Here is a 15,754-nt window from a genome sequence, read left to right on the forward strand (position 1 = left end):
TTTGGTACAACAGGCAGCGATTTCATGTGTGGAAAAGGAATGGGATATATAAAGGAAGCATTTAGGCCGGGCTCACAAAGGAACACTCAGGAGTTTTTTGAACCGGATTCTGAGGCGGAGTCCACCACAAAAATATTATTATTATTGTTTATTTATATAGCCCCATTAATTCCATGGTGTTTTACATTTGGGGGTTACATACAATACACTAAATATACAGGTAGATATAATATTAACAGTAACCGACTGGCACAGTGGAGTAGAGGGCCCTGCCCGTGAGGGCTTACAATCTATGAGGGAAGGGGGGGTAGAGACAGAAGGAGAGGGGGAATCCGGTCCAAAAAAGGGGCTAGCCGTGACTGGATGCCGGTGCAGTGCTCCAACATCGTCGCGGTATTCCGCTACGGATTAGGCCAAATGAATGGGCCTAGTCGAGAGGGAGATGTTGCGAGGTGGACATCTGCGGCTAAATCAGCTGTGGAATCCGCCTGAAGAAAGGGCAAGTTCGCGAGTGTGAAAAAACACTCGCCTAGTCGAGAGGGAGATGTCGCAAGGTGGACATCTGCAGCTAAATTAGCTGTGGAACCCGCCTGAAGAAAGGGCAAGTTCGCGAGTGTGAAAAAACTAAAAAAAAATGACCGACTCCCATTGAAGTGAATGGGGGGCTTTTTTTGAGCAGGATTTTGACGTGGATTCCGTGTCAAAATCCTGACCAAAAACCTCCCATGTGAACTTAGCCTAAGGGTCCATTCACACAGAGGAAAATGGTGAAGAATTTCGGCACTGAAAAAAAACCTCCCATTGACTTCAATGGGTTCCTTCTTCTGCAAGGAACCCATTGAAGTCAATGGGAGGCTTTATTTCCACAACAAATTCCTCACCATTTTCCTCCATGTGAATGGACCCTAATACTTATTCCCTCTGTTAAATCCACTCCTGGCTTTGGCTCAAAAAATACTGAAAAATATGCAAAAAAAAAAATGTTAAGGCCTCATATAACAAGACTCAGGAAAAAAAACATGGTGAAAATACTTTGTGTTTTTTTACAGTGTTTTTCACGGAAAGATCACTGAGATTTTCGCTTCAGAAAATCTGGATGAAAAATTGCACCGTTTTACAGTAAGGGCAAAATGGATGGGATTCTACCTAATCCCATGTACATTTTTTAGTAAAACTTTGATGCGAACACACTGTGATTTATAAAACCAGCATAATAGGTATAATTGACATGCTGCAATTTCCAAAAATGTGAGTGTTTTTGAAATCGCTAATTTTCTGCTGCAGATTTTTTTCTGCAATGTGTGTATGGGATTAGGTAGAATGCCACCCACTTTGTAGATAATGTAGTATGCAATATGTTATGCTGCGGCGTTTCCACTGCGGCCAATTATGCTGTGTTTCTGCAACGTGAGGCCCCTGGGCTTAAAGCCTCTTTCACGCATCTGCAGATGTGTGAGGTCTGTTCTATTTTGTTTGCCACATAATGAGTTATCAATGTATTTTCAGAAGACATACAGATTTATTTTAACTGCCATAGACAGCTGAATTTCTGTGTAGACATCTATGTCGTTCTATATCGCCACTCTGCCTTTTGATTTAATGCCATATTATGGAAACAGTAGACCCAAACTTGCACCATGTTAAGACAATGTATATATCAGTCGCTGTCATAACAACATGTAGAGTAAATATTGCTTCCTACAGTACTATAGGGCTGCCAAGAGTGAGGGTCTTCACTGGCCTCTCCAGCAATGAAGGAGTAAATGACATGAGTGTTTGACAGACAACACAGATGGGACCCACCCTCAACCAAATAAGGCCAAGAAGAATGCAAAAGCAAGTGTGCTAAGAATAAACCTGAACATTAATGGATAATGTTACAAGACACTCCGAGACCTGTCCCCTGCAAAGTGCAGTTATTATGAGACAAGCTGCAGGGCCTTGACTGGCTCTAATCAGTTCCTTTGCTTTTTTTTGCTGTCTCAGATTTTCGGTTCTTCTTAGAGTTGAATACCTAATATTATTAGGGATCCTCAGAAGGACTGTAAAACTTTTGAAGTAGTGCCCTGGAAACGAATAGTTTGATACTAGGACGTCTTACCTTTAGCCTTCAGGAGGGGACGCTGAAATTAATCTAGTTCCAGGCAGCATAAAAGAGGAAGGAACTGAGTTACGAAACACAGAATCCTACCCAAAAACTACGAAAAAAAAACCTGCGTCCCCATACCTGAAGACTTATGACCTGTTACTGCCATTGATTCTCTAACGTCTAATCATTACCATGACGGAAAGCACAGCTGAAGGTAATTCAAGCTTTTTTAAGACACAATTAGTTAGTATTGATTTGCAATGATGAAGTTAATGTTACGTTAAGTATGTCGATAATTAAATGTGTCATTCCAGACAATACCTTCTATTCTGTTTTGCTCTATTGATCTGAAGGGGAAAACTGTTTTTTTTTTGTTTTATTATGTAACAAATACAGACCTATAACTGGTGATATACACTTATTTAATAGTGGTTTATGTTCAGTTATATGTAGAGGGTTTTTTATTTAGATTTTTATTGTAAAATAAAATCTCTTGTTCCCTCTATAAATAACCTGAAATCTGAAGCTGGCTAAGGATAATCTCTGACCATCTTCTAATGTGTCATAAGAACAGCATTAATTGGACTCCTCCGCTCCTTTTACTTTTAACCATTTAATATAAATACTGTCTAGTCTTGTCAATATCACATGTTTCAATACTTACAGTTTATAAGTATTTGGACATCTGTTCTTAAGACTGTATAGTCTTAATTAGTTACTAGGGATTACTTACAAGTTATAGGGTAAAGCATTGGAGAGTGGGAATCACCTGCAGGGGAAAGCAAACAGTAGTTGCTGGGAGTTGTAGTCCAGCAATAAGTTATATAGTACTGTAGAAAAAAAGACATATGTCTGTCAAGTTCTACCAGGAGATGGGTAAAGTGTAAAATTTTCACATTCTAATCTGCTGGTGTTTAACTAGTCATGTTATTTCATGGTCGTGCTTAATAAAGCTATTATATTGTATCTATCTATCTATCTAGAATTGAAAAGTGCTGCAGAATATGTTGGCGCTATATATAAAAACTATATTATTATATTTCTATTATTATTATTCTATTATTATCTATTCATCATGTAGCTATCTTTCTATTATACAATATGTACTAAAGCTATCTATCTATCTATCTATCTATCTATCTATTTTTCCATAAATAAAAAAAATGGTCAGCACTTCAGTATGAGGTGAAATAATCGTGAGTCTTTAATCCATGGATAACATTTGGATTCTAACACAAACCTTTTCCAACCCTTCTAATAAGAGAATCTGAGCCAGCATCTATCTATCTATCTATCTATCTATCTATCTATCTATCTATCTCCTATCTATCTATCTATCTATCCAACCATCTATCTATCTATCCAACCATCTATCTATCCATCCATTGCAATGAGCTGGATACATCCCAAATATTCCAAGTTGCTCATTTTTTACAATTTGGCATTTTTCTTGGGTGACCACTGACTGCACTGCATGATTTACCATAAATTATTATACTCTGGGGTCTCCTCAAAACCATAGAGTATAATAGTTGTAAGCCCAAGGGAGTTGTAAAAAAAAATAAAAAACATTTATACTCACCTTCCCTGGCCTCTTTCAGGCCACCTTGCGCCATTTGGCGATGTGTTCCTTCCTCCTTCATGCATATGATGTCTCCAGAAAACCCTTCTATGAACTCACACTTCTGGAGTTGGATCTGAGGCGGTCACAGGCCACAACACTGGCCCAGGTGTGTTACTTCATAGAAGAGTCGGTTCTGGTGCTCTTCTGAGACATCACGTGCCGGATGCTGCAGGGAGGACTGAAAGAGGTGAGGGAAGGTGTGGATAAATGTTTTTTTTTTTTTTTTTTTTCATTTTTTACACCTTCTTTGGGCCTATTCCTATTATACTCTGAGGTCTGAAGAGATCTCAGATTCACATTCGGTTCTGTCCGAAAATGTTTGGACCAAACCGGAGGATTGCTTCGTCCAAACACTGGACAAAACAAATCTTCAGAGGCTCACCAATCCTTAGTACCAACATATTCCATAGCTCTTTATCTATCCTTACTTCTACTGATGAAATTAAAGATTGTAAGAACAGTTTAGTGATGGGATCAACAATATTAATGGATAATTCTGTTTCCTTTTGTTAGTTCTGGGGTATACTTTTGCCACAAAATGCCCATGAGAAACTTATAGCAGGGGTTGTTCAGGAAGCATTTTTTTATTTGCAGTAGGGTTGGGGAAGGGGAAAGAAAAATAAAAATAAACCCATACCCATCAGTTACCGGTGCTGCTCTGGGGTATTGTTTTGGTGGTTATGACCATTGAGGCCATTGATAGGAAAGAGCACAGAATGTCACAAGGGACTTCCACCAAAAGAAGACCCCAGAAGAAGCAGGACTGGTGGGAGACACCAGGGTACCAAGTACAGGTGAGTATAGTTTGGTTTTTTTTTTTTCACCTTCGCCTGCCCACTTAGTCTGGACAACCCCATTGGCGATGCAGGTTATTTTTCTCTTAATGGACATCCATTAGACATTGTGGGAAAGTTGTTCTTTATGTGTGACTGGTGTGTGCATTCAAGAGCAGTTGTCACATTATGTCTGTCTTTTATAAAGAACAATATTTTAGTCCAACAATGTTTAATGGTACATATTGCACATCAAGTTGGTATGTTGAGCCTTATATCCTATACTAGAGAAAGTACCCGGTGTTGCCCGAGTATAAAGTCAGAAACATCCCCTGACAGCTGTGTCCCTCTACAAGAGTTATGACTAAATACTTCAATATGTGCCTAAAATGTACACGATGCAATGGGGATGACTTATCTAAAATGAAAAAGAAAAATCGTTGCCCATAGTAACTGATCCAATGTCAGCTCTCAGCTGTCCAAGGCTCCTTTGAAAATGAAAATACTCATTATATGGTACTGATCCATTGTATACAACCTTTCTATGTATGATTATGAATGAATATACCCTCTGGATACATTCCTCTGATAATGTCTGATAACAAAAACCAAAAGTGAGTGAGTGCTGTAACTATGTATATAAACAATCCTCTGATAATGGCTGGTAATGGAACAATAGTGAGTCAGTGCTGCAATCGACTGATAATGGTGTATGTCAGTGAAGCTAAGAATATACAAGCCTCTGATAACGGCTGATAACAGTGAACAACAGTGAGGCTAACTGTCAATGAGGCTATTAAAAATAAAAGACCTACAATGCGCTTCCATTAGCTAATACAAATCATGTGATATAGAGGAAGGTCTTTGATGTGGAAGCCAGTGGTGCTATATTTGCTTTTGTAAATAGGACAAGAGAGCTTAAACCTGGTTTAAAATATTTGGAAGTCCTTGGTGCAAAATTTGGTGAAGATAAGTCTAGTTGCTTGGGATTGCAAAAAGAACCTACAACAGACATTCCATTATACTGTATATAAGATGTTTATTATTTGGCTGGTTAGAAAGTGACATGTTATAAATTGTAGTGAAGGTAATCTTTTTTTACATTTGGCTCTAGTTGTGATTCCCATGTGACCGACACTCCCGTCATGTGACCGACAATCTGACTTTCCCACAGCACCCTATGTGTGGACAGGAAGTCCATATCACTTTTCATTACTATGAGAGCCTTGGTGCGAGAGTCAGAGCACAAGATGGTGAAACTGACTTCCTATCCATGAGATGTAAAGCCAGCTGAAGAGTCAAAGTTTTGGTCACATGGTACAGCTGAGGTCCAGAATAAAGTGGATAACTAGCAAATACAACCAGATTACCTTCACTACAATTTGTATCATGTACCATTCTAACTGGCCAGATAATAAACAAGTCTGTCATTTATTGGGTGTGGGGTTACTATAAAGATTTTTTTTATTTAATATTTGTTGTCACTTACAATAATGATAATATCTGAATAAATATAAGAAGCATAATTGCAAATACCTAGCAGTCTACCAACTAGTTCAATAGTACTATAGCTCTTCATACATTACTGTATCTTTAATGGACTTATCCACCCTCACATAAATGATGGCCTGTGCTTAAAATATGTCATCAGATTTAGATTGGGGGGGGGGGGGGGGGGTTTGTGCAGCACCTGGCATTGTTACCCTGTTTACTCCATGTATTCTTCATGACAGCAGTTATGGGTACTGCAGTGGTGTCCGATGGACATTAAAGGGACACTCTCCATATTCTTAATAACAGAAGTTGTGAGTACTGCAAGTGAGCAGGTTAATGCCTGGAATGAAGAGACAGCTGATCTGCAGCAGGAACAGGGGTGGGGGGGTCCCAATATTAAAGATCAGTTTTGAAAAGTTGGATAATCCCTTTAATGTAAGACAATGTAAAATGTTGCCTTTTTTTTTCTTTTACACCTGTGCACAATTCATTTATCTTTTTAATACTGCTATGCTGCATATTGTATTACTTTATACTCCGATAGTACTAACTAATAAATACACAGGATTGATTCATTTTCATATTGCTTTGGTTACTGTATGTAATGCTGTAAAAAGTCTTAATAATACACCAGGCATGTCTTACCATCAATTCTCAATAGCTTAGAGCAGTGTATGGTCACCATTCAACAGCATTTGTACGTTTTTGTATAATTTACATAGTAATTCATTCCCATTTTGGATACATATCATGACTTACCTTCTGCTCATCCTAAATTACATTATGTGTACATTCTTGATATGTGAACTCAACTAAGCTATTAGAAGTTTTGGTACAACTCAGTTCAGTTTAAGATAGGCATTGTTTCTTCAAAGATAGACACATGCTATAAGTTATGCATAGTTAAGTCTTTTAACATGGTATGTAATATTTTGTTGGACAAAATGGCACAATAAGGCCTGTGTCACTGATTATCTGGTTTATAGTATTTGCCACATGTGAACATACTGATAAATTGACTTTACAGGGGTCTTCCAACCCTATGATATTCATGACCTACGCTTAGGATAGATCATTAATATCAGATCTGTGAGAGTCTTACACCGGATTCTCAATATGAGCTGTTTAAAAAGGCTGCAGTGTTGGAATGGAACTTAGCTATAATCATGTGACCCTTGAATATTACATCATAGGTCCCTTAAATATTACATCATAAGCCTGTGAAGAAGAAATGGTGCTCAAAGTGCTGATTGGAGGGAGTGCCACATGTCAGACTCTTTATGATCTAATACTGATGTCCGAAAATAAGGATGGACCTTTAATATTATAGTCTCAGAATACCCCTTTAAATATACAGTATTCTTAAAATATTGCACATTTTATTTGATGTAAAGATATAACTTTGAAACTCATACACACTATCCTTACATTGTAATCTATATACTGTAGTGCACACATTACCTGACCGAAGAGCCATTTAGGAGAACATTCTACTGTAAATTTAGGGCAATGGAGTTTCTAGCAGGTTTTTTTGTGAACTTTTTACTTTTTGTTAGTGGGATATTATAGTATAGTATATTATATTATATAGCAGAAAGAGCATTTTATTCTTTTTCTTCTACAAAGCTGTGAAATATGCCAACCAGTCTTTTGGCATGCTTTTGTTTAATGAAAATTCTATCAGCATGCTTCATGTATATGTTTTCAGAACACAGTCAATCTACAGTGAAAGAAATAATTATTTTCTCCCTTGCTGATTTTGTAAGTTTGCGCACTGACAAAGACATAATTTTAACCCCTTAACGACCGACCCATAGGGAATCTACGTCGGCACTGACAGGTCCTTCCTGACTGCCCTATAGGAAAACTACGTCGGGCAGTCAGGGAAGGATTCCCTTTCAGTGCCGATGTAGTTGGAGCAAGTCTTAGCTGTATCTTACAGCTAAGACCTTGCTCCATAACCCCCCATCGGAGGGGGCTCCGATGGGGGGGTTTTAACCCCTTCAGTTCTGTGATCAAACATGATCACGGAACTGAAGCGGTTCCGCTGTGTTGCCGGTCAGATCGGCACCCCCCGTGGCGAGATCGGAGGGTGCCGATATACAAAACATGCAGTCTGGGGTCTGGCCAGTGACCCCAGACTGCCTGAGCCTCCATTACCTGGTTGATCCTGCCCCCAGTACTCAGGAAGCCAAGCGATGCGACTACATCGCTTGGCTTCCTGATACAGACTGGAGACACATGCAGCCTGTGTCTCCTGTGTCTCCAGCCTGTAATACTGATTCAGCAATGAAATCATTGCTGAATCAAGTGTCCTAAAAGGGAAACATAAAAAAGTGAAATAAAAAGTGAAAAAAAGTGAAAAATAAATAAATAAAGCTTTTGAAAAAAATAAATAAAGTTATAAAGCCCCAAAAATCCCCTTTTTTCTATAGAAAATGAGTTATGTAAAAAAAAACCTAAAAATTAATAAAAACAATACATATTTGGTATCGCCGCGTCCGTAACAATCTGTACAATAAAACTGAAACAATATTTAATGTATACGGTAAATGTCGGGGGAAAAAAAACGGAAAAAACCCGCCGGAAGTAGTGATTTTTCGCCATCTCACCTTAGAAAATATGCTATAAAAAGTGATCAAAAAGTCATATGCACCCGACAACAGTACCAATAAAAAGCGCAGGTTGTCCCGCAAAAAATAAGCCCTCAACCAACACTGTCAACCAAAAAATAAAAATGTTACGCCTCTCAGAAGATGGCGATGCAAAAATCACTGATTTATGTCCCCAAATGTGTTTTTGTTCTGCAGAATTAGTATTGCATAAAAAAAATACTATAAATGAGGTATCGCCGTAACCGTACTGACCCGCAGAATAAAGGTCACATGTTACTTATCCTGTACGCTGCATGGCGCAAAATTTAAAAGGTAGAATGCAATGCCAGAATTGATTTTATTTTTTTTAATCCAGCAAAAAAAGAGTTAATAAAATGTATTCAATAGAATATAGGCACCCAAAAATGGTGTCATTACAAAATACATCTCATCCCGCAAACAACAAGCCCTTATATGGCGGCATCACCAGAAAAATAAAGAAAATATAGCATCTAACAATGTGAAGACAAAAACCCGCAAAATCGCCAAATCATTAGAACACGACTGGCTGCATCAGGAAGGGAATATATAAGCGGTGCGAGCGAATATCAGGGGACACCCCAGATTTACAGCTTATGAGGGAACAGACACCAGAAATGACCCCCAAAGTGACCCCCAGAGTGACTCCCCCAATCATAGGAGCTACTGGGACATAGTAGGGAATTTGGTGTCTGCAATGTTCTCCGCACAGCTTATATACTCCCTCTTCACCATCCGCTGTGCAGTCACGTCCGGATACTAATACTCACTACACCCCCTGAGAAATTCTATGAGGGGTGCAGTTTTCAAAATGGGGTCACTCCTTTGGGGAATCCACTTTTCTGGTACCTTACAGGCTCTACAAACATGACATCGCGTCCAGATACCAAACATCCAAATCTGTGCTCCAAAAGCCACATCGCGCTCCTTCCCTTCTGCGCCCTGCTGTGCGCCCAAACTGCAGTTTATGTCACATGTATGACACATGTATGACACTGGTGTACCCGGGATAATGTACGTAATGTCATATGTGGGTATAAACTGATATAGGGGCACAGCCGGACACAGAAGGGAAGAAGGGTTATTGGGTTTTTGGAGCACAGACGGTTTGGTTTTTGGATGCCATGACACTTTTGTAGAGCTGAAACGCCAGTAAAGTGGGATCCCCTGATATGTGACCTTATTTTGGAAATTACACCCCTGAAGGATTTCTCCAGGGGTACAGAGAGCATTTTTAACCCCCAAGTGTTGCTATAACTTATTATCCATAAATGAATATGAAGCTGATTGTGAGAAGTGAAAATACCAATTTTTCCAGGAATACGTCATTTCAGTGCATAATATGTTGTGACCGCCTTGTATCAGAGATGAACGCTCTGAAAGCTGTTGTGCCCGGGATACCTGCTTACCAGTTTTTGGAGTGTGTACCTCTGCTGACATAAGTTGGGCACAACATATCGGGCACTAAAATGGTGAATCTCTGGAAAAATTTCATTTTTAACTTCTCATTTTCAGTTGCGATTTCATTTCTGGAAACTAAATAAATGCAACCCTCAAGGGTTAAAAACGCTCGCTACACCACTTGATATATCCCATCAGTGGGCTAATGTCCAAAATAGGGTGACATGTCTGCAGATTCCACTTTATTGGCAATTCAGGGTCTTCGCAAAAGTGGCATGACGTCCAAAAACCAAACTGCGCCAAAAACCAAAATAGCGCTCCTTCGATTCTGTGCCGGCTGTACCAAACAGCCATTTCTACCCACATATGGCATTAAGTCCGTTATCTGGGGTACACCAGTGTCATACATGTCGGCATACACTGCCATTTGGGTACACAGCAGGGCGCAGATGTGAAGGACCGCTATGTGCATTTGGAGTGCAGATTTAGATTGTTGGTGTTTGGACACCATGTCACATTTACAGAGACCCTAAAATTGCCCCTACAAAATGGGGTCACTTATTGGGGAATTCCAGTTTACTGTCAACTCCAGGGATCTGCAAAAACATCATGGCGCCCAGAGGGTCCCTCTAAATCTGTACCCCAAAAGCTAAAAAGCGCAGTGCTCCTTCCCTTCTGAGCCCTGCTGTGTGCCCAAGCAGCAGTTTACACCCAGATATATAATTTTTTGCCCCTCGGGATGTCCCCTTAATAGTTTTAGGAGTGCACGTCTCTGACAACACAAAGTGGGGGCAACGTATTGGGCACCGAAATGGCATATTCTTTAAAAATTTCAATTTTCATTTTGTACATTAATTTTTGGGAAGCATTTTTAGGCTCAAAATGATAATACCCCTTGATACATTCTTTGAAGGGTGTAGTTTTTAAAATCGGGTCACATTTAAGGGGTTTCCATTGTATTGATACTTTAGGGGCTCAGCAAATGCGACATGGCACCTGAATACTATTCCAGCCACATCTGCCCTCCAAAAGCCAAATAGCGCTCTTCCCATTCTGAGCCCCACCATGTTCCCATACAGCAGATTATGATCACATATGGGGTATTGCCGTGTTCAGAAGAAATTGTGTAACAAACTGTGGGGGGGCTTTTTCTCTTTTAACCCCTTGTGAAAATGAAAACTTTGGGGATAAAGGGACATTTTAGTAATTTTTAACCTACACATGCCAAGGTTAGTAAAATCTGTGAAACGGCTATAGGGTCAAAATACTCACTATACCCCTCAATGAATACCTTAAGGGGTCTAGTTTATAAAATGGGGTCATTTATGGGGGGTTTCAATTGTTTTGGTATCTCAAATCTTGTTTGAATGTGCAATGGGCCTGAAATATCTGCAAGCAAAATTTGTGTCTTGAAATCCAGTTGGTGCTCCCATCTTTTTGGGCACTACCATGCATCCGTACATAGGATTAAGGCCACAAAGTGTACATTTTTGAATACGGGAGAAATGGGGCCATCTATTTTGGGGTGTTTTTCTTTATTTTCATGGCATGTGTGCAAAAAAACTGCCTTTAAAATGACTCTTTTGTGTAAAAAATATGACGATTTTTTGTTTGACACAAATTCTTTTAAAACCTATGGGGTCAAAATACTCATTATACCCCTCAATGAATACCTCAAGGGGTCTAGTTTATAAAATGGTGTCATTTATTGGGGTTTTAAATTGTTTTGGTAACTCAAATCTTGTTTGAATGCATAATGGGCCTGAAACATTTGGAAGCAAAAATTGTGTCTTGAAATCCAGTTGGTGCTCCCTTCTTTTTGGGCCCTACCGTGCGTCCGTACATAGAATTAAGGCCACAAAGTGTACGTTTTTGAACACAGGAGACATGGAGTCATCTACTTTGGAGTGTTTTTCTTCATTTTCATGTGTTATGTGCAAAAAAACTGCCTATAAAATGACACTTTTGTGTAAAAAAATATGAAATTTTTTGTTTGACGCAAATTTTCTAAAAACTTATGGGGTCAAAGTACTCACTATACCCCTCAATGAATACCTTAAGGGGTCTAGTTTATAAAATGGGGTCATTTATGGGGGTTTTCAATTGTTTTGGTAACTGAAATCTTGTTCAAATGTGCAATGGGCCTAAAATATCTGAAAGCAAAATTTGTGTTTTGAAATAAATTTGGCACTCCCTACCTCTTGGGCCCTACTATATGTGCGTACATAGGACTAAGGCCACAAAGTGTACATTTTTTAACACGGGAGAAGTGGGGTGATATATTTTGGGGTGTGTTTCTTCTTTTTGATGTGTTGTGTGCAAAAAAACTGGCTTTAAAATGACACATATTTGAAGAAAATGTAATTTTTTTCATCATTTGTAATAATTCTTGCAAAACAATATTTTTTTGATCAAAATGCTCACTAAACCCCTCAAAGAATACCTAAAGGGGTCTAGTTTTACAAATTGGGTCATTTAATGGGGGTTTCTGTCATTATGTCACCTATTCCTGTCTGCAAACAGAGCTTGGTACAGGAAAAAATCACATACTCCAAATTTCCAAAATTTGCTTATAAACTTGATAAACTTGTAAATTGTCTAAATTACTCAAATATGCTAAAATTATTTCAAATATGCTTGAAACACAAAAGGAACATTTGGAAGTATATAACTACTAACTTTTTTGCCCTGTATTATTGTGCATATATTGAGATATCGCAGATGAAAATGGAAAACATTGAAAAAATTTCAAAATTTTCAGCATTTGCGAGTTTTTTAATAAATTTACACAAGTTATATCAGTCTAATTGTACCTTCTCAGTAAAGTACAACATGTCACGAAAAAACAATATCAGAATCGCTTGGATGCGCTATACTGTTACAGAATTATTCACTAACAAAGTCACACAGGGAAAATTTCCAAAATTTGGCTTGGTCATTAAGGTCTAAAATAGGCTGGTCACTAAGGGGTTAAGGATAGGTTAATCCATAGACTAGTACTGGGGGTGGTGTTCCTTCCAGCTCAGCATCATGGCAGAGTGGTAAGGAACAATGCAATACAATGCTATGGACAGTACTGTCAGGAGGGGCTTTCCTCTGAGCGCAGCTAGACTGTCAGGAACGTCCTTCTGATAGTGAATTCAGTGCACTGTCAGCTTTCTAGCAGTATATGAAACTGCATGTGCCCAAGGACATTAAAGGTCCTCTTTAAGAGTGCATATGTGTTGTGCGCTTTAACAATTTCTACATTACATGTTGGAATTATTCCTTGATAATAAGTTGATCCAGAAGCATACCTTGAAGCTCCAATGTAAAATGTGCAATGAACACAAAGACCCTCAGTGATAAGCTGTTCTATGTATGGAAACCAAGCAATAAGTGTTCTGTCTATCTCTGCACCTTCCCCTGTCCCTCACTCCCTTAGTTTCTTCCTTACTCCCAGTGTACTTTCTTTGTCCTATTTTGTAATTTGGCTTTTGTTCACTTGCCTACTCTAAAAAATAACAGTGTAATTTTCTATATTTAACCATTACATGACTTTCTTATTTTTCCATTTAGTCATATGAGGTCTTGATTATTATGTGGCAAGTTCTACTTCAAAATGGTACCATTTATTATTCTGTAAAATGTGCTGGGAAGTGCAAAACAATTCAGAAAGAGGTGGAACTGAAAAATAAATGCACCATTTTCTTATAGGTTTTGTTTTTACCATTTGACAGTGTGGTAAAAATGCTATGTAGCTTTATTCTCCAGTTCAGTATGAACACGTCGATACCAAATTTATATAGTTTTTATGTTTTCATGTTTTAATAACAAAGTTTTGAAGAAAAAAATTCTCTAAAATCACCATAACTGTTTTATATTTCAGTGTACAGAGCTGTATAAGGTGTCCTTTTTTGAGAGACAAAAGCCCTAGGGCGCATGAGCGTGTGATCTTCAGATGCCATACATTGCCATACATTGCAGTCTATGGAAAAATTGCTATTTAACTATTGAAGCCAGCAGTAAAAGTACTATGGCAGGCCTTCAGAAGGCTCCCAGCTGTCATGTTAACAGGATGGTTCCCGCAATCATGCCACGGGGGCCATCCCATTACCAATTCTAAGGGTCCATTCACACAGAATTTCTGTGTGCAGAATCTGATGCAGAATCCGTGCAGGAAAAAAGCCTCCCATTGACTTCAATGGGTTCCTTTTTCCATGAGCAGAAAAAGGAACCCATTGAAGTCAATGGGAGGCTTTTTTTCAGCGCGGATTATGATGCAAATTCCGCATCACAATCCGCGCCAGAAAACTCCATGTAAATGGACCCTCATAGGGAAAGTGAAAGTAACCATTCAGATGCTGTGGTCTCATTTGACCATGGCATCTGAGTAGTTAAATACCCATGATCAGAGTCATCTCTGATTACAGGCAATACTGCTGGGTCTCTGCTGTGTGAAACAGCATAGACTCGGCCGCTAGTGCTTCCGCTCTGCTTCAGAGCAGATGCTATAGGCTGTTATGTGCACCAGTAAGTATGTCCTGATGCACGTAGGGGTTAATGTACATCTATGACATGACTAAAGTGCCTTCATGAGTATACAGTATTTAGTAAAAATAGAGAATGTAGTAGTAATGTAGTAATTTAGAGAATGGTTGAGAGGGTTCCGATCTACAGTAGAAAGATGACTGCATTCACAATAAATTACTCTACAGAAAACATTTTAATGTGGGGCAACACAGTGGCTCAGTGGTTAGTACTGCAAGCCTTGCAGCGCTGGAGTCCTGGGTTTGAATCCCGCCAGGAACAACATCTGCAAGGAGTTTGTATGTTCTCCCCGTGTTTGCATGGATTTGCTCCTATTCTACAAAGACATACTGATATGGAAAAAATGTACATTGTGATCCCTAAATGGGACTCACAATCTACATTTAAAAAAAACAAAAAAAAAAAAACATTTTAATGTTCCACGTAACATGCCATGGCAAAAAAGGCTGTGGAAAAGACTGATGCCGAATTGCATTGCATTTTTTTCTTGCAGCATTTTTCACAGAAAACCCAAACCACATCATTTTCTTCTGCAGACTATCAGTTTCCATTATTATCAACATATATCTATATACCGCCAGTGTTTCTGTTAGTATTATTTACAAAAAAAGCGACAGTGTTTGAAACCCCAGCATGTCCACTGCTGATTTTTTTTTTCTCCAATATGTGGATGTAAAAAATAGGGTTTTCGCCACATAGGGCCACAGCCTAACTCAGTTTATTGAACTCGGTATTCAGTAAAGATATGACACAAATGTTACACATCAATTATGCTGATAACTTTTCACATAATGATATGGTACTTGTTACAAATGTCGCTGAAGGTTCTAGATATCAACACTACAGTACAGCTAACTTCATACACAGTGTAATTCTAGAGGTTACATCTCTGCCATTACAGGGCTCAGAGGTAGGTTATCATTTGAAGGACTGCAAGGAGTATATGAACGTGTGGAATATAATATTAGGTGGGAAATATACTATAGCACTCATGCATTGTTAAACTTCTCAGGACAGTCTTTACTCTTGTATGCCATCTGGTTATACAGGAGCACTGAGTTCACCAGCTTACACCACAGATTGTAGGGGTCGCCCTGCAGATGGCTAGGGAATGTCTGCAGATGATATTGCCAGGCCTTATCATCTACAGTTACAATTCAAATAAGCACATTTTTGGATTAACTGGTTCAGGTATGCCGATGTCTTCAGA

At 38.8% G+C, this 15,754-nt stretch overlaps 1 protein-coding gene across 23 annotated transcripts in view; it reads left to right on the forward strand.

Moving 5' to 3' along the window:
- The first annotated feature begins 1,901 nt into the window (after window positions 1-1,901).
- Window positions 1,902-15,754, forward strand: part of LOC142197592 (uncharacterized) — a 490,495-nt gene continuing 476,642 nt past the window's right edge. For all 23 annotated transcript variants that reach the window (XR_012715324.1, XM_075267993.1, XM_075268011.1 and 20 more), the window contains exon 1: window positions 1,902-2,303. Coding sequence is in view for 22 of the 23 variants with exons in the window: in XM_075267993.1 (XP_075124094.1) it covers window positions 2,282-2,303 (22 nt within the window). In the remaining variant the exon portion in view is untranslated. The remainder of the gene's footprint in view (window positions 2,304-15,754) is intronic.

The sequence above is a fragment of the Leptodactylus fuscus genome, chromosome 3, assembly GCF_031893055.1.
Source record: "Leptodactylus fuscus isolate aLepFus1 chromosome 3, aLepFus1.hap2, whole genome shotgun sequence".
In the NCBI taxonomy this organism is placed as follows: Eukaryota; Metazoa; Chordata; class Amphibia; order Anura; family Leptodactylidae; genus Leptodactylus; species Leptodactylus fuscus.